This window comes from Microcebus murinus, chromosome X, assembly GCF_040939455.1.
Source record: "Microcebus murinus isolate Inina chromosome X, M.murinus_Inina_mat1.0, whole genome shotgun sequence".
NCBI classification, from domain to species: domain Eukaryota; kingdom Metazoa; phylum Chordata; class Mammalia; order Primates; family Cheirogaleidae; genus Microcebus; species Microcebus murinus.
The window spans coordinates 66,885,622-66,904,752 of record NC_134136.1 but is presented as its reverse complement, the minus strand read 5'-3'; the positions used below and the strand labels follow the sequence as shown (position 1 = coordinate 66,904,752).

The 19,131-nt window shown below is 36.1% G+C and overlaps 1 protein-coding gene across 6 annotated transcripts in view; it reads left to right on the top strand.

Annotated features, from left to right (window-relative positions):
- ATP11C (ATPase phospholipid transporting 11C (ATP11C blood group)) overlaps positions 1 to 19,131 on the top strand; it is a 190,550-nt gene that overhangs the window by 95,371 nt on the left and 76,048 nt on the right. For all 6 annotated transcript variants that reach the window (XM_012782513.2, XM_075999369.1, XM_012782516.3 and 3 more), the window contains 4 exons: positions 1,282 to 1,401; positions 9,915 to 10,004; positions 12,414 to 12,494; positions 15,066 to 15,173. In XM_012782513.2, coding sequence (XP_012637967.1) covers positions 1,282 to 1,401; positions 9,915 to 10,004; positions 12,414 to 12,494; positions 15,066 to 15,173 — 399 coding nt within the window. The remainder of the gene's footprint in view (positions 1 to 1,281; positions 1,402 to 9,914; positions 10,005 to 12,413; positions 12,495 to 15,065; positions 15,174 to 19,131) is intronic.

The window sequence follows — 19,131 nt, the reverse complement described above, 5'->3', positions numbered from 1 at the left end:
CCAGGGTAGTTTTCCAAATTTTACCCTTTATATACAGCCTAAATCTCTCTCCTACTTCAGTTTATCCCAATTACTTTGAGCAATTCCCTAGGAATTTGGAAGGCAACACCCCACTGAATATGTCACAAGCTTAAATGAAAATGGAAAGGCAAAGAGATTTTATCTGTACTTTGGGGCGATTTTTAAACTAAGAAATAATTTTATATATAATATTTGCATAAGGTACACAAATTCAGACTTGAATACACCCAAACATAGTAGATATTTGGAAGACTTTGGAAGCTGTAAGTAGTCTGCTAAAAATGATCATTTTGAGGGTGGGGATTTATATCTTTGACCTTTAAATATATCATTGAGAAGAAGGAAAATCTTTATGGCTACGTGTATTAAAACATTTTAGGTTGGAAAATTATCTTTTAAAAATAATGGAAACATATAAATGAACATTGCTTTCTATCATACTTCCTTTGACTTAAATATTTGGTAGTCTCAGACATGGTAATATAGTACCATCAAAGGAGACTATCCCAAATTTATATAAAGAAGTGTATTATCCTGATTTAAGAAAACAGTGAAGCCTCAGCAAAATTAAAGGGTGATGTGGGACTTTTAGATTCAGCAAATCTACTTTTAAGAAAATATATAAAAGGGGCATTAGAAATATATTTGTAAAATGGGAGCATATGATAATAGGCTCTGAGAGATTATAAAAAAATTCTTCTCTGTAAAGCCAAAGAATTACAGTTTCTTTATAGAAATCATTGGTCTTTCCATTAGTAGAGGCAGCCATTCTATTTATGACCTGTATACTTATAAGTATTTTTTGTGTGTGTTTAGAAGTAATTTGCATTATGTTTCTGCTATCTGATAAGGTAGTTGATAAAGTTGTACTCGACAGTTTTATAATAAATATTCCCAGTCCAACCTTTTCTAAGTAAGTATGTTGCTGTGAAGGTGATGTTTGAGGTTCATTTGGGCTGTGGATGAAAGAAAAATGATTGGCAGTAAAAATATTGTTTCTCTAGGACACTTTTCTTTAATCATTTTAGAATTGCACTTTTGGCCTTAGAACAGTTGGTTCAAGCAACATGTTTACTAATCTTTACTAAGTCAGGAAGTAAGAGCTTAGTGGATTTTGAATTTCCTAACAAAGTTTTCTCCTCTCCCTACTATTTTCTCCACACATTATAGCCAGATATGCTTAGACGACAGTTCTGAGCTTGGTAAAAGCATGGGGAAATGTGATGAAAGACTGACTTTTTTCCTCTTTCTCTTCGTCAGTGTGCTGGAGAAGAGAAACGAGTTGGTACACGTACAGTGTTTGTTGGCAGTCATCCAGTTTTGGAAACAGAAGCTTACATTGCACAAAGATTTTGTGATAATAGAATAGTCTCATCTAAGGTAAGTTTTTTTTTAAAAAAACACTGAATAGATGTTCATATAGTGAGTCAGATAATATACTTATTTTTATGCTTCTGAGGATGCTAATGCATTTATATATACACATATTTGGATGTGTACTTATACAGATGATATACCAACTATGGCAGTTATCCCTCTGAAAGGCAGTTTATTAAAAAAATTCATCACTTTGTCTTCTTAGAGCTGAAAGATATTTACTTGCCTTCCATTATGATTCACAGTGCCTGTTTATCATGCATATTACTATAAGACTTAAAATGTGCTAAAATCAGGAATGATTTACTTATGCAAAGCTTCCAGAAGTACCCTTGAATGGCTAGACTAGGATATAAATGATTTGCATTCTTTTGGAGGATGCTGTTCTGGTATGACTTTATTTGCATCACTTTCTGTTTCCCCTGCCAACTCCCCACCTCCTACCCCATCTTCTCAAGTACATTCCTGGGTCCTAAAGGGTTCATTCTACTCAGTATACTGCTTGACTTGTGACCTGTTAAGAGTTAAATCATTGCAGCTGTGTCACCATTTGACTAATCATCTTCAGCATAGTGTAGCACTAAGAGCAGTGGACTGGAAGTCTGAACACCTGCATTTATATCCTGGCCCAACATTTACTAGCTGTGTCACCTTGGCCAAATTAATCACTCTGAGTCAGAATGTCCTGATTGGTGAAATGGGACTAATACTCCATATGTGAAAACACTTTTTATAGTTTATAATACCCAGTAGTCACAGTAACGATCATTCTGTAAGTATTAATTTACTAATCTTTCCCTCTGGTTGACTAGGCTAGGTGCTAGATGGTTGGCCTACTGCCATATCTTGTAGCATGGAACGGTTCTTGATCATTTTCCTTACTTCCTCATGCAGCCTGGTAAGGCAGAGATACAATGTTTGGTTCACTGCACATTTGCAATCATTTAAGACCTGAAACACAAAATTATGCTCTTCTTAAAAACATAGCATTTTGGTTTTCAAACATGCATTTAATTTCTTTTTTTTTTTTTTTTTTTTTGGTTTGTGATACAGTAGAGAAACATGTGAAATATGATAAGGACAAGTGAAAACTTTGTTTCCTAAGAGCAGATCAACAGGCCTATAGAACACTCTGAGAATATTTGGATAAAATGTCTGTTTCCTGTTAATCTTATACCCTTGTGGCAGAAATTTTATTCTCAGGCAGAGGTTTATATACCTGTGCCCCAAATAGTGAATAGTCTTTTTTTTTTTTTTTGAGACAGAGTCTCACTTTGTTGCCCAGGCTAGAGTGAGTGCCGTGGCATCAGCCTGGCTCACAGCAACCTCAATCTCCGGGGCTCAGCGATCCTACTACCTCAGCCTCCCGAGTAGCTGGGACTACAGGCATGCGCCACCATGCCCGGCTAATTTTTTGTATATATATTTTTAGTTGGTCAATTAATTTATTTCTATTTTTGGTAGAGACGGGGTCTCGCTCAGGCTGGTTTCGAACTCCTGACCTTGAGCAATCCGCCCGCCTCGGCCTCCCAAAGTGCTAGGATTACAGGCGTGAGCCACCACGCCCGGCCTGAATAGTCTTTTTACTGGAAATTTTTACTCACCTTGTTGTATCCAATTAAACAATCAGTAGTAGTCCTTTGACATGGAATTGTGTACTTGTAGACCTGAAAAGTCCTAAGAGGTTATCTTGTTCAACTCACTGACTTTACAGGTGGAGAAACCAAACCCAGAGAGATTAAGTTAGTGACATGATCACCAAGCAGAGTTAATGATAAAGCCAGGAGCAGAACAAATTTATAAGGTCTAATGGCACCAAACAAAAGAGCTCTTTTCACATCATTGTGCTATTTGGGCTCCTTCCTCACTTTTTTCTCTCCTTTTGCATCAAAGTGAAAGATAAAGTATTTTCTAGGGAATTGTTTTCCATAGTATTTTATGTGGAGGAAGGTAAAGTGACTTTCGTCAAACTAGTGGCAATCATTCTGTTGTGATATAATTTATGTTTTCACTTTTTTTTTTTTTTTTTTTTTTTTTTTTTTGGAGACAGAGTCTCACTCTGTTGTCCGGGCTAGAGTGCCATGGCGTCAGCCTAGCTCACAGGAACCTCAAACTCCTGGACTCAGGTGATCCTCCTGCCTCAACCTCCCGGGTTGCTGGGACAACAGGCATGCGCCACCATGCCCGGCTAAATTTCTATATATATATATATATATATATATATTTTTTTTTAGCTGTCCAGCTAATTTCTTTCTTTTTTTTTTTATTTTGGCATATTATGGGGGTACAGATTTTAAGGTTTCAATAAATGCCCATTTCCCCCCTCCCCCCAAAAGTCTGAGTCTCCATCATGACCATCCCCCAGATGGTGCACATCTCACTCATTATGTATGTATATAACCGCCCCCCTCCCACCTCCCACCTCCCCAATACCCTATTACTGTAGCACCTATGTGTCCACTTAGGTGCTACTCAGTTAATACCAGTTTGCTGGAGAATATATCTGGTGCTTGTTTTTCCAGTCTTGGGATACTTCACTTAGTAGTATGGGTTCCAGTTCTAACCAGGAAAATATAAGATGTGCTATATCACCATTGTTTCTTAGAGCTGAATAGTACTTTTTTTTTTTATTAGAGACAGGGGTCTCCCTCTTGCTCAGGCTGGTCTCGAACTCCTGAACTCAAAGGATCTGCCCGCCTTGGCCTCCCAGAGTGCTAGGATTACAGGCGTGAGCCACCATGCCTAGCCTTTTTTTTTTTTTTCTTTATTTGAAGCAGGATTTCACTTTGTTGCCTTAGGCTGGAAGGCAGTAGCATGATAGCTCACTATAGACTGGAATTCTTGGGCTCAAGCTATACTGCTGCCTCAGCCTCCCAAGTAGCTGGAACTACAGGCAGGCGCCACTGTGCCCGGCTAATTTTTTTCATTTTCTATAGAGACAGGGTCTCGTTATGTTGCCCAGGCTGGTACTTCTGACTTTAACTGATCCTCCTACTTTGGCCTCCCAAACTGCTATGAGCTATTGCGCCTGGCCTGTTTTCACATTTTGAAAGAATGTATGACTCAGTCTAATTCTCACTGTTTATGTATTTAATGAAATATTTTTCCATATTTTATCTAGCTTCAGTTTTGCAAGTAGGTAAAACAATACAGTAGAATATTTTTTTAAAAAAATAGGAGCCCGCCTGCAAATAAAATTCTGTTTCTAAACAGATTTTCATATATATATGAAACTAGGATAAAGAAGTGAGCATTTCTACATTGATAGACTAGGATCTCTTTTTTTCTCTATGAATATCATGTTTATAGTCTTTCTAATTAACTATTGATTAACTTATCTGCTTTTTCATAAACACTGTAGAGCAGAAAAAGAATTGGCAGTATAGTAACTTCTGAAAAAGAATGAAATCTTAATAATATAATCTTAATACAATAAATAATTATGAGGATAATATACTATGTAGTACTGAAGAGCTTCATCCTTGGAGACTGAAGACCTGGGTTTGAAGTTAAAATAAGTCTTTTAATCTCTCTGCATCTCAGTTTTCTTTTCTGTAAAATAGGGATATTAATAGTATCTACCTCATGGGATTGTGCTAAGGATGAAATAAAATAATCCACATAAAGCATTTAGCGCTGTGCCTTGTATGCAGTAACAACTCAGTAAATGGTAGCTGCTATTGTTATTTGTGTGTCTGTGATTACTATTACAGTACTGAACAGTACTGTTAATATTAATTTCCTCAGGGTCATATGTTTTGAATGTGTGAGATGCTCTCTCTTAAAAGGAGACCTTCAGGTCTACTCTGGAGAGACCAACAGTTTCATAATTTTTCTTCCTCACATTGTCTTTTGGCTGTTTGTGCCAGAATCTTTTAATTGAAGAAATATACAATTTATAGAGTATGTCATCTGCTTTCCAACTTCATAGCAAGTGTTGATTTCCTTTCTTTACCCTTAAATTATAAATATTTTAATTGAGTGCCTTTTTGTTTATAAATGTCAACGTAACACTGGGAGTAGATGTTGTTAATGCAGAGAATATTGAAGATAAACACTTCGACTTTAAGTTCTGTTTAATTATAAAATAAGTGTTCTTTTATTTTCTCCTGGGAATACAAATATTTTCATTGGAAAATCTTGTCCTCTACAGCCTTACTACTTTAATGTACTCTGTAGGGATTTGGTATGAATCACCAGAATTTTGTAACGAGTACAAAACTTAGGCATTCCCTTTTTTAGCAACAGGAGCATTGTTTGAACCATGTTAGGATCTTTGGTTTCCATCTTGATTATCTGTTCTGTAGTGTTTTCTTTAAAAATCATGAGCCTCATCTTGAAGGCCCTTGGAAGGAATAAGAGTCAGTGAGCTCTACCTAACTCTTTTTGAAAGTATGCCCCCAGTTGAGCTTAGTACTCCTATGTGCAAGAATGTCCTGGATTAAAGTTTCAAGCCTAAAATTACAGTAGCATGTCTCCTTATTTTAAAAATCAGAATCATCAGTAGAATTTATTAGACTTCTCTTTGTTTCAGTCTTACCTCTCTGATGGTGCCTGTTTAAAGTGACTGAATTCTGATCTAGTTATGTCCTCGTAATTTTTTTTTTTTTTGCTCTTCCGCTTGAATTTATTGTTTAAAGGGCAGTGCATAAAGAAGGGAAAGTTCTGTGTGATACTAGTAATGAAAATGAAAGTAGACTGCTGTGATGCTCAAAATTGGATTTAATGCCTACATCAACAAGAGTTGTTAATAGAATGGGTACAATAATTTAGCAAAGTGAACAGTTAACTTAAGATAGAGCTGCTTACTTACAACTGTGTGCTTATTTATAGCTACTCAAAGTAATATATTTTGTTCCATTGTTTCCAAATCCTTCTGATAGTTAGAAGTCAGTGTTCATTCTAGTAGTTCATTCACAATTGGCTGTTAACTTTATTAGTTACTTTAAATAGCTACTACTTCATTTTTTACCTGCTTCCCTTTCTTTTGTGCTACACAGACATATTAGAACAAGTTATTTGAAGTTTTAGCTTCCTAATCATCAATTTTAATGCTAAATTAGAAATTTTGGATAAACCAGAACAGGTAAAATAGGTAAAGTTCTAAAACCTCTTTTTGCTTAAATGAAATAATAGATTCTCAAAGCTGAGAGTCACTTCAGCTTCTCTCCTTGGAATTAGGAGATTTTGTTTAGAAAATTTGTAAGATTTTTGGTTCAAATTAAATTAGATGGTAGATGTTTAAGGCAGGGACCCACAACTTTGTAACATAATTGCATCTTTAGAGGCCACACTTGTGTACCAATTATTTAATTCACTACAAAGCCGATGGAAATTGCATTGTATATACTTGGAAAGCTGGCATTTTTTCTGAAGAAACAGTTAAAAGCATGTTCTAAATGTCAGAGTTCTTTTTCAGTTTATAGTTGCATGTGAAGAATAGGATAAAAGATCCATTTACTGACTTCTGAGCAAGAACTTACTTATGACCACCCCCCACCCTAAAAAAAACCCCTCAATTCTCACCATTGTCTCTAAAACAACTGCTATACACATTTTCTCCCTGTGATTAACATTGCTTTTGGTTTGTAGCAACTGACCAAGCCTGAGAGTCCACTTTTTAGATAAATAAGTCAATTTGAATAACTTGGTATACATGGCTCTAGCACAATTTCATGTTTAATTAGAAAACTGCAAAAAGTAGGCTTGTCTTGGTCTACATTAAAATGTTACATTTCTATTATAATGAAAAGAGGTGATAGAAACTTAATTTGCCTTTTAGCTAAATCAATGGAGTAAATGGCCAAGGCACGTTTTTTGAGGTTTCTTGTATGTCTTTTGTGGGTGTGTTTGTGCGTGCGCGTGCGTGCGTGCGTGCGTGCGTGCGTGCGTGCGTGCGTGCGTGCGTGTGTGTGTGTGTGTGTGTGTGTGTGTGTGTGAAGATGGGGGTCTCATCATCATAGCTCGCTGCAACTTCAAACTCCTGGGCTCAGGAGATCTTCCTGCCCCAGCCACCTGAGTAGCTGGGGCTACAGGTGTATACCACCACACCTGGCTAATTTTTCTGTTTTTTGTTGAAACGAAGTCTTGCTCTTATGCAGGCTGGTCTTGCAGGCTGGGCTCCAACTCCTAGCCTCAGGTGATCCTTCCCCTTGGCCTCCCAAAGTACTAGGATTACAAGCGTGAGCTAAATTTTATGCTCAGCACCTGTGGTAAGGGGGCTTATGACATGCTCCCTGACCTCTTATTAGCTTATGTCCTTTTGAAGGAGAGAAGAGGGCAATAGTTTCCCATGAAGGGAATAACCAGAATTCCTCAAGGAAGCAGTTCATTTAATAAGTTAAAACAGTGGTAAACTAAGACTTGGTGCTTAGAAACAACAACAATGAAAGTGTTCCCTTTTGGTGTGTTTACATCACCTTCCACAGAGGACTATAACTGTCCTAATGTTTATTTGTTTAATTAAAAACCCTTTAGTCGGGGAACATAAGGTCAACACACTAGAAGTTCAGCTGTTACCCTGCTGGAGTTTAGCTTATTGTTTTAGAAAGTTGATATTAAATAAATAGGACAGTTACGTGCTACTCTGGAGTGTGTCAGCTTCAGAGTGACTGGATCAATGGTTTTGAGTGGCTTTTATGTTTGGTTACAAACTGCCTTGGAATCTCATGAAAAGTATAGGTTTTCTTCTCCCAAGTAAGGCATATCCACACACAATTTTTGCATTTATTTTTGAATGATTCTCCCTAAGGCACTTTCTTGGACCCAGAGAAAGAACCTTTTTAGTTGGCTATTGGTTGCAATGTAGCTGCTCCACTTAGTGTATTTGGTTCTGTTTATTCTCTCCGGATTCCCTGAGTTTTGAGCCCATAAGCCTTTTTATTTTTTATTTTTATTTTTTATTATTTTTTTTTTAGGCTTGTTCCATCAAGAGTAAGCCATAAGCCTTTTTAAAATGTACATTCTCATGTACTACATCCTGTGCAGCCACTTTGGCTTTTCAGTCACCTTATTAATGGGTATGTTCTCACATGTTATGCAGATAATTGGGATGGAGATTGTTCAAGTTAAAATTTATCCTTTTAGGTTAAAAAATTTTCTTTATGGTCTTATTGATTAAGACATCTAGAAAACCCAACTTCTTCTGGTAACTTTTAAATGAACCAATCCTTGAGCTTAAAGTATCAGTGAGAAAGTACATGTGGTTTGATACTTGGCCTGAGAGTTCGCTCCTTCTGCCCATGTGGAATTTAGCTTTGAAACCTTTACCTATTACCAAATACCAAATATTGTTGATTAACAGGTAAAAGCCCTCTAAGATCCAGGGTTGTGTGTATACCTTCTCAGCTGTCATGGAGATGGGAGGTACTGATAGGAGCATAATTATATCTTTTGGTGAAGATAATCAAGACTCCATAGGTTAGCTGAACCAGAGGAATTAATTTGTTCATTCATCCAAGTAATTTATTATCAACTTCGTACCAGGCACTGTGCTAGGTTTGGGGAAAATGTAGTAAACAAGACTGATGAACAACCTCCCCCAATAGAGCTCATTGCCTATTGAGAGAAACTTTAATAAAAAATGTACACATATATATTAATAATTCACTATAATGAATGTTATCAAAGAAGTAAAAGTAGGATGATGTGAGAGCACATAGCAAGGAACCTAATTTATATTGAATCAGAGAAAGCAAAGATATGGGACTAGATGGCCATTGTAATACTCGGAGTGAAAACTTAATTTCTGAAAAATGTTTTTATATACTATACCTCTAAATATATGTTTATGCATATATGTGAGGTTTGGGTTTCTAAGTGTTGGACATATTAAATATCACTGTATGATAATCTAGACCCATATTAGTCATTATTATTAAGATTTTTCAAGTTTTCTTTTTTAAAAAAATTTCAAAATATTAGTGCTACAAATGTTTTAGGTTACATGGACTACTTTTGTAATGCTTGAGTCCCAGCTATAGGTGTGCCTGTCACCCAAATAGTGTTCATTATACCCATTAAAGTAGATTTTTGTGCCTCCCCTTTCTCCCCCTATCTCCTGGTTGAGTTCTTCTATGTTTTACTTCCCTCTGTGTACATGTGTGCTCATCAGTTAGTTCCAATTTAATAGTTAATACATGTGGTGTTTGTTTTTCCATTCTTGAGTTACTTCACTTAGGAGAATGGTCTAGTACAACCCTTATGGAAAACAGTATGGAGATTCCTCAAAGAACTGAAAGTAGACCTACCATTCAATCCAGTAGTCCCACTATCTACCCAAAGGAAAAGAAGACTTTTCATCAAAAATTCACATGCACTTGAATGGTTATTGCAGCACAATTTACAATTGCAAAGATCTGGAATAAACCTAAGTGTCCATCAATTCATTAGTGGATTAATAAAATGTGGTATATCTATACCTTAGAGTTACTACTCGGCCATAAAAAAGATGAATTAATACCCTTTTCAAGTTTTCTTTCTAATAATGTTTTTTATTCTCCCCCCGCCCCTTACAGTATACACTTTGGAATTTCCTCCCAAAGAATCTATTTGAACAGTTTAGAAGAATTGCAAATTTTTATTTTCTCATCATTTTCCTTGTACAGGTAAGAGCTCCATAAACAACAGTTCAACTTTTAGATACTTGATTGTGTCAAACAAATTTTCAATCTATTTCTAACCTTAAAATGCCCTGTAATTATAAAAAAGGCATTCCAGGGATTATTATAATGAGTTTTTAAAGTAGAAATATAACATTTTAATATTTATATGATTTCATAGATTTTTAAAGTGTGGCATGTTTCTGGAAAACTTGAGCTTTTATTTCATTGTTACTTTCTTTAACACTTTCATGAATTTACATTTTTGCTCATCCTAGAAGGATGTGTATTATGTACTATTAAATGAAATGGTTTATATCAAAATTGAAAATAATTCAAACTAATAGTTTCATATATTTTGTTAAACACCAGTTTCAGCCTGATTGAAAACTTCACACTTATTTTCATGATTACCAGTTTTGCTCTTTCTCATTCACTTACCTTAAAGGTGAAAGCCTAGTAGATTGTCTGTTTCTCTGTGTTCCTTCTACTCTTCTGTGTTTCAAATTTTGGACATTTTAAATTGCATGTTCCATCTTTAGGTCTATAAGCTATTAAAATCATTTCCTTGTCATAATTACCCCCTGAAAAGAGTACTACATTAAGGGCACTTTTTTCTCATTTCATTTTTTAAACGAAGCAGAAAAAATTCCCAATGAAATTGCTCAAATGCCTTGTTAATGTTAAGTGCTTCTGTTTATCTACTTCGAGGCTTTGAGTAAATGGTACTGTAATTGAATTTAGCCTTGGTACAGAAAACCAATCTGGGATGAAGTATGAGAAAGAGCCAATTTTAATACTGAATGATGGAGCAGTTGAAAAGGAGGTCCTCTGGTTCCGTGGTCAGATGCCTTACAGACATAGAATAAACTACATAGAAGATTCTGCCTGCAAGAATCATTCTACTTGGCGGGCAGTGCATTTCATTTCCATTTAGCAAACCTGTAACAAGCACCTAGTGTGTGTTGTGCAGTAGTACAGGCAACTAAGATGGTAGCAGGTACAATGAATATTAAGGTATGTCTTTTCTATCATTCAGGAATTTATTTTATAGCTGAGAAGACAGTCATATAATAGTCATGTATTCATGTGATTTAATGTAATAAAGTCGTTCAAGTAACATGAGCAAAATGCTATTGGTATACAATAGAAGTTATGATTTTTTTTGTACCTAAGGGGAAGTTAAGAATGCTTCAAAGAGTAGATAGTATCTGAACTGAGCCTTGATGAATTAGAGGAGATTTGTCTGGTAAAATGCCAGCCCAGTATCTCAGGGGTAGGGAAAAGATTGCCTAAAGGCATAGAGCCACGTAGAAGCCTTGTGTGTACATGGAAGTATACATTGTATTTGCAACACAGGGAATATGGCAGGGGCAGGTCTGGCTTGGGAATTAGAGATGAGTATCAGTGAGTTGTGAGGGTGGATCTCTCAAATGTATTAATAGTTTTCTTTTAGTATTTCTTAATTTCAGTGAATGATGACAATATCCTTCTAGGCATGTTAACAAGTCATTTGGAAGACATTGTTAATTGACAGTATTGCCATTTTTGCCTCCTAAATAACTCTAGAACTTCTTTCCATGTCTGCTGCTACTACCCTGGTCTAAACCATCATCTTTCACCTAGATTATAGCAATAGCCTCCTAAATGGACTCCCTGCCTCCACTCTTACTTCCCTTCCAGTCTATCTTCCACAAAGCAGGGAGAATGATCTTTTCAAAATGCAGTTCTATTCATGTGACCTCACCCTGCCTAAAACCTTCAAGGATTTCATGCTATTTGTGGGATAAAGAATGAACAGCTTTCTCTGGCCTAGAGAGCCCTGCACAGTCTGGCCCCTGCCTCCCTCTCCAGCTGCATCTAACACTATACTTCTCTTGCCACTGGCTTCCTTTATTTCCTAATGTGTGCCATATTCCCTTCTACCATAGAAGCTTTGCATATACTGTTCACTCTGCCTAGAAAGCCTCCTTTTGTATACTTAACTCCTGTTTACTCATCATATCTCAGCATCTGTATACTTGTTTTGATGACTGGTTTTCCCTATAAGCCGCCAGCTACATGAAGGCAGGGACTTGTCTCCATCTTGTTTAAAGCAATATCTCTAGAGCCTGGCTGATAATAGCACTGGGGCTGACAGAATGGTTCTTAATAAGTAGGTGGTAAATGAATGGATATATTTCAGTAAAGGGGTTAATCCAAGCTGGGATGAAAACTATGCCCAAATATAGGATTATTTTGTAAACTAACTGCTCTGTCGTTTGCTTTTGTTAATGTTAATGAAAATTAACGTTCACCCTACTATTGGAATATGTTTTGTCTGTATTTCTGTTTAAAATGTTTACAGCATGTAAATGCTGCATATGGGTTAATAGCTAATTTTCATTTTACTTTCAATTTCATTTCTTTACCTAGGTTATAGTAGACACACCAACTAGCCCAGTTACCAGTGGACTTCCACTTTTCTTTGTTATAACTGTTACAGCCATCAAGCAGGTAAATTTCTTATTTATACTTATGTCTGAATTTCAGTCCAGGCTGGTTTGAATTTCATTGTCATTGACTGTTTTTCATATTTAAATATAGTGGGCAGTATTCTTTATGGATTTAGTTTGTATTTGGCTCCCATTGAAAACCTATTAAAATGATTGTAAGGCACATCTTTAATTCATTTCCTTCTTTCCTCCTCAATGTGTATGTGGCGTAAACATAAAAGAAAGAGTAGGTAGAAGGTATATAGCCTAGGCGGCAAATGGAAGATGGACTTTTTAATATGTATTAATTGTTTCAGTGCAGTAGATTTGTCTGAAAAATTCCCATTCTTGTGAATTTTTTGTTACTATTGCCTATAGCAGAGAACTCAAGAGCACAAATATTTAATTTTATTGTTTCTTCTGTTGCTGCTGAAGGGAGTAGTGGGTAGAGGAGACTTTTATTCCTGTTTCTTTTTTTTTTTTTTTTTTGAGACAGAGTCTCGCTTTGTTGCCCAGGCTAGAGTGAGTGCCGTGGCGTCAGCCTAGCTCACAGCAACCTCAAACTCCTGGCTCAAGCAATCCTCCTGCTTCAGCCTCCCAAGTAGCTGGGACTACAGGCATTCGCCACCATGCCCGGCTAATTTTTTGTATATATATTAGTTGGCCAATTAATTTCTTTCTATTTATAGTAGAGACGGGGTCTCGCTCTTGCTCAGGCTGGTTTCAAACTCCTGACCTTGAGCAATCCGCCCGCCTCGGCCTCCCAGAGAGCTAGGATTACAGGCATGAGCCACCGCGCCCGGCCCCTATTCCTGTTTCTTATCAGAGCTGATGAATTGCCATAGATTATGGTATGGATGTCTTTTAAATATTTTATATTCTAGTACTTTTGAAAAATTCCAGATAAAATTGAAAATGCAAACAGGAAACTGGAAGCGAAGGGGATGGGTTAACAATATTTATCATGGATTTTAGTCCATAGGACCTATTTGTAAACATATTTTTAGATAGTACTTATCAAAGTGCTTTTTAAAAGACTGCCAAAGGGCCGGGCGCGGTGGCTCACGCCTGTAATCCTAGCACTCTGAGAGGCCGAGGCGGGCGGATTGCTCGAGGTTGGGAGTTCGAAACCATCCTGAGCGAGACCCCGTCTCTACTAAAAATAGAAAGAAATTAATTGACCAACTAAAAATATATATACAAAAAAATTAGCCGGGCATGGTGGTACATGCCTGTAGTCCCAGCTACTTGGGAGGCTGAGGCAGGAGGATCGCTTGAGCCCAGGAGTTTGAGGTTGCTGTGAGCTAGGCTGACGCCACGGCACTCACTCTAGCCTGGGCAACAAAAAGTGAAACTCTATCTCAAAAAAAAAAAAAAAAAAGACTACCAAAGAAGCTTGCAAAATAAAGGTCTGCTTAACAGTACCAGCAACAAGATTACCTTTCTTCTTTGGGTTTTCTGGTTTTCCATCTTGCCTACCAGGAACTATAAGGATATTTTATTAAATGTTTGGTTGCTAAATAAAGACTTTTGGAATGTTCTTTCCCTTAGGCTGTAGGATTATTTTCTTTAATATCCTGAAATTGCTGGTTCCAAGAATAGCATGTATGTTTTTCAAAGGCTTTTACTGATTCATTCTACTCCCAGTACTAGTTCATGTTAGGGCCTTTCTTTCTTCACTGGTATCACAGAATGTACCCTATGAAGTGATAGCCTGGCATTATCATAAAGGACAGAAGAGGAAAGGATATAGCACCTGAGGGGGGAAAAGGGGGCGGGGGGGGGGAGGTGATCAAGAAATTTTTCAAACAGTTTTATTTGACAAGGTACAGACATCACAATGAAAAAAAAAAAAGCAAAGGGGTATGAAAAAGAGAGGAAGTCATGCTCAAACAATTGAACATCTTCCTTCCTTAGTTCTTTTGGCTTAAATTTACTCCAGACAAAAAACTCAAAGGAAAATGAACCATTAGATCTTACCCTGATTACATTTAACTCTAAAAAATAAATACCAACGTATATTTTATTTTATTGCCAAGTCAGTAGAGCAGTTTAGCTGTTGATCTCTAAAACTTATAGATTCTCTGCCAAAACAAGTGTAGCTTATGTTTTCTGTTCTCTGAGAGTGGGAATTATAATATTTCCTTGGAAATAATCACTCTATCAATCTAGTCCAATAGGTATAGAAAAACATACTTAAGTGATTAGATCTATAAGAAAACACAAACTCAGAACAATCTCTTTTCAAGTTAAAAAAGTAGAGGCAACATTAACTTGATTAAGGATAGAATTAGAAGAATAAATCACAGTCTTTCACAAATGAAGAATATTAATACTCAAATGCCTGTGTTTTTGTTACTGTTTATCGGAAGAAGAGAAAACTTTTAACACAATAAAACTACTTAGCTAAGTGGTATTTTGAAAATGTATCTCAGATTTGCTATTATTAATAAAATGTACAGCATTGTCTCTCTAGCATTCTGAGTTGAAATTAACACTGTAATTACAAATATCTGTTGTTGACTCATAGGGGGTATAGAAGTTAATTCACTATTATCTGAGCTTGATTATATAGTTATTTTTATCTTTCTAGGGATATGAGGATTGGCTGAGACACAGAGCTGACAATGAAGTCAACAAGAGCACGGTTTACATTATTGAAAATGCAAATCGAGTAAGAAAAGAAAGTGAAAAAATCAAGGTATTTTTTTTTGTTCACTCTTTTTTTTGTTGTGATAAAATACATCATTTTAACATGTACAATTCAGTGTCATTTAGTACATTTGCAATGTTATGCAACCATTAACTCTATCTAATTACAGAACATCTTCATCACCCAAAAAGGAAGCCCCATATCCATTAGCATTCACTTCATTTGCATATTTTGAATATTTCATATAAATAGAATCATACACTCTGTGGCCTTTTGTGTGTGGCTTCTCTCATGCAATAATGTTTTTTGAGATTCATCTGTATTATAGTATGTATGAATACTTCATTCCTTTAGATGGCTGAATAATATTCCGTTTTGTTTATTCATTAGCTGATAGACATTGGGTTGTTTCCAGCTTTTAGCTATTATGAATATTGCTGCTGTCAATGTTCAATGTTTTGTTTGGACACCTGTTTTCAATTCTTTGGGGTATATACCTACAAGGAGAATTGCTGGGTCACATGGTAATTATAGGTTCAACATTTTGATGGACCAACAAACTATTTTGCACAGTGCCTATACCATTTTACATTCCTATCAGCAATGTATGAGAGTTCTAAGGCACTATTTTTTATCTGAAGATCTCAAGCAATTTAATTTTTTATTCAAATTAATCATTGTTTATTATTATCTAATAAGACCCCTGTCAAATAACATTTTAGACTTAACCTATATCAAAGACTTAATTTTTGGTTCCCAGTAGATTTTCTAAATTAATAAACTTTATTTTTTAGAGCAGTTTTAGGTTCATAGCAAAATTGAATAGAAAGTATAGAGAGAGTACTCTTGTACCCGCTATTTGCAAACAAACACATTCTCTCCTACCATCAACATCCCACACCAGAATAGTATGTTTGTTACACTCAATGAACCTACTTTGGCACATCATTATCACCCAATGTCCATAGTTTACATTAGGGTTCACTTAGTGTTGTACATTCTGTGGGTTTTGACACATGTATCCACCATTATAGTATCATACAGGATAGTTTCACTGCTCTAAAAATCCTCTGCGCTCTGGCTTTTCATCCCTCTCTGCCCCGTAAGCCCTGGCAACCACTGATCTTTTTATTATCTCCATAGTTTTGTCTTTTCCAGGATATCTTTATAGTTGGAATTATATAGTATGTAGCCTTTTCAGATTGTCTTCTTCAGTTAGTGATAGGCATTTAAGTTTCCTTCTTGTCTTTTCATGGCTTGATAGCTCATTTTTTTTCTAGTGATGAATAATATTTAACTTTCTGGATGTATCTCAGTTTATCCATTCACCTATGGAAGAGCATGTTAGTTACTTCCAAGCTTTGGCAATTTTAAATCTGCTATAAACATTCATGTGCAGGTTTTTGTGTTAATATTAGTTTTCAGTTCATTTGAGTAAATAAAAAGGAGGGAGGTTGCTGAATTATATGGGAAGAGTATGTTTAGTTTTGTGGGAGACTGCCACATTGTCTTCCAAAGTAGTTGTATCATTTTGTATTCCCACAAGCAATAAATGAAAGTTCCTTTTGTTCCACATCCTCACCAACATTTAATGTTGTCAGTGGTTTGGATTTTAGCCATTCTAATAGGCGTTTAATGGTATCTCATTGTTGTCTTAATTACCATTTCCCTGATGCCATATGATGTGGACCTATTGCTCATATGCTTCTTTGTCATCTATATATCTTCTTTGGTGAGATGTCTATTTGGTTTTTTGCCCATTTTTTAAAGCAGATTCTTTTGTTGTGAGTTTTAAGAGTGCTCCATATTCCCAGTAATGGGTAAATTGTCTTGCATCTTATAATAACGATGGGAGGAATGCTGCAGAGTCGGAGGGTCACCTGGGTTTAACATAGAATGTCTTCCTTTTTCTCCTTTTTCTTTTCTCCATTCTCTGTAACCCAGGGGGAAGACCCTATGCTGAACTAGGTTAGGTTAAGATCTGTAGTTTCCCAAACAAGTACAGAAACCCAACATTATTGTTTAGCAGAAGAACCAAAGACAGTCTAAATGGCTCATAGCATTAAATCTATTGCTCCCAGGGCACTAAGTAAAACCACAAAGCAAACAAAGACCTACATCTCTCTTTTCTCATTTCCTGTTTCTGATTTTGCTGTCACTCCCCACCCACCCCCACTTTTAGAAAGGCCCCCATCTTTCACTTTCCCTTCACCAGGCTTCTTTGCCTTCAGGCTAACCTCACGCAGGTATAATCTTGATTAACTAAGTTGATACTTTTATGTGAAATGCTATTTGATTTAGCCCCTTCTGAAGTATAAATCTATGAGAAAACATTAAACAGTAGTCTCTAAATGGTAAATTGCTTGGCTATGGAGTAGGAGGAGAAGGTGTCAGTAGGACACTTTTTGAGCAGGAAAGTAACTTGATTTGCATCCTCAGTGTGATGGGGAACCTTTGAAGTATATCTTTTTTTTTTTTAAATAAAACTGGAGGGTAGGTAAAGTGGAAGTGGGCAAACCTGCAATCAGGGAGACTAGTTATTGCCATAGTAGATTAGTTTATATTAGGATGATAGTAGTAGTGATAATGATAAAAATAATGGCTATAATTTATGTGGTATATCATATGTTTCAGATGCTCTTTTTTATATGACATTAACTCATTTAACTTTTACTTCCCAATAGCCCTATGAAGTAGGTACTTTTATTATCCCCTTTTTACAAATGATGAAACTGAGGCACAAGGAAGTTAGGAAACTTGCCCTAAACTAGTAAGTGGGAAAGTTGGGATTTGAATTAAAGCAAGTCTAGGTGTAGATTCCGTGCTATTAGCCACAGCTCTCTGCTACCTGTCCGAATTTTAAGGGAAATGGATATATTCAGGAAAATTTTTAGACTTAGAATCATCAGGATTTAGTGATTTATTGGATAATGGAGGGTAAGAGATGGAGGGCAAGAGAAAAAAGAATAATTAAGATAATCTTCTTGGTTTTGGCCTCAGCAACTGGGTAAATTACATTAGTGCTATTAAATAAAAAACAAGATGGGGAAGACTGGGAGACATTTAGGGACAGAGATGGGAGTGAAGGGCACTCAGGCATTCACTTGGCCATGTTAAGTTTGAGACACCTATTAGACATATAGTTGGAGTTGTCAAGCCTGAAGCTCAAAGGAGATGTTTTAGCTAGAAATAGAAAGTTGGGTGCCATCAGCTTGTAGATGCCATATGGATGCCATGAGACTGGGTAGAATCACATAGAGCAGAGAGAATGAAACCTAGTAACAGGACTTGAGGAATTCCAATGTGTAATACAGTTATTTCTAATGGAAAGAGTACTTTTTTGGCATCAGAAATAGTGGAAATAAGATATGTAAGATACCTCTTGATACTATGTCATGGTTTAATGCCAAATAGAAATAAAAGTTGTTCTCTGGTACTTCAATCAATGAATAAACCAAAATGTATTGAGAGGAGTTACAGAAGAAAGAAAGAAAAATGGTTATTGTTCTCAAGATGTTTTACAATCTGAGTCATGACACATAATGTTAAAAGAATAAAAATACAAGAAGGTAACTGATAAGAACCCAGTGAGTCCTAAAACAAAAATATTCTTTGAATATAGAAAAGGGGAATGAAAGCAGTTTTTCAGATGAGGTGGGCATGAAATAGATTGTAAAATTCAGAGAGACAGTATAAACACATTCTGATCAGGGCAGAGAGTGAAGGACAACAAAGTGAGGGACAGTGGGTAAGAGGTAGAGAGGAAGCTCCATGGGCTAGAATAAGGAGTTAGGTTAGATTTAATAGTAAAAGAAGTTGAGTTGAATCTTTTTTTTTAATATAAACATTTAATGCCATAAATTTTCATCCAAGTTCTGCTTTAGCACCAGCCCATAAACTTTGATATGTTTTCATTTTCATTCAATTTAATATTTTCTAATTACTCTTCTTCCTTGATTCATGGGAATTTACTAATATTTGGGAATTTTCTACATACCTTTTTGTT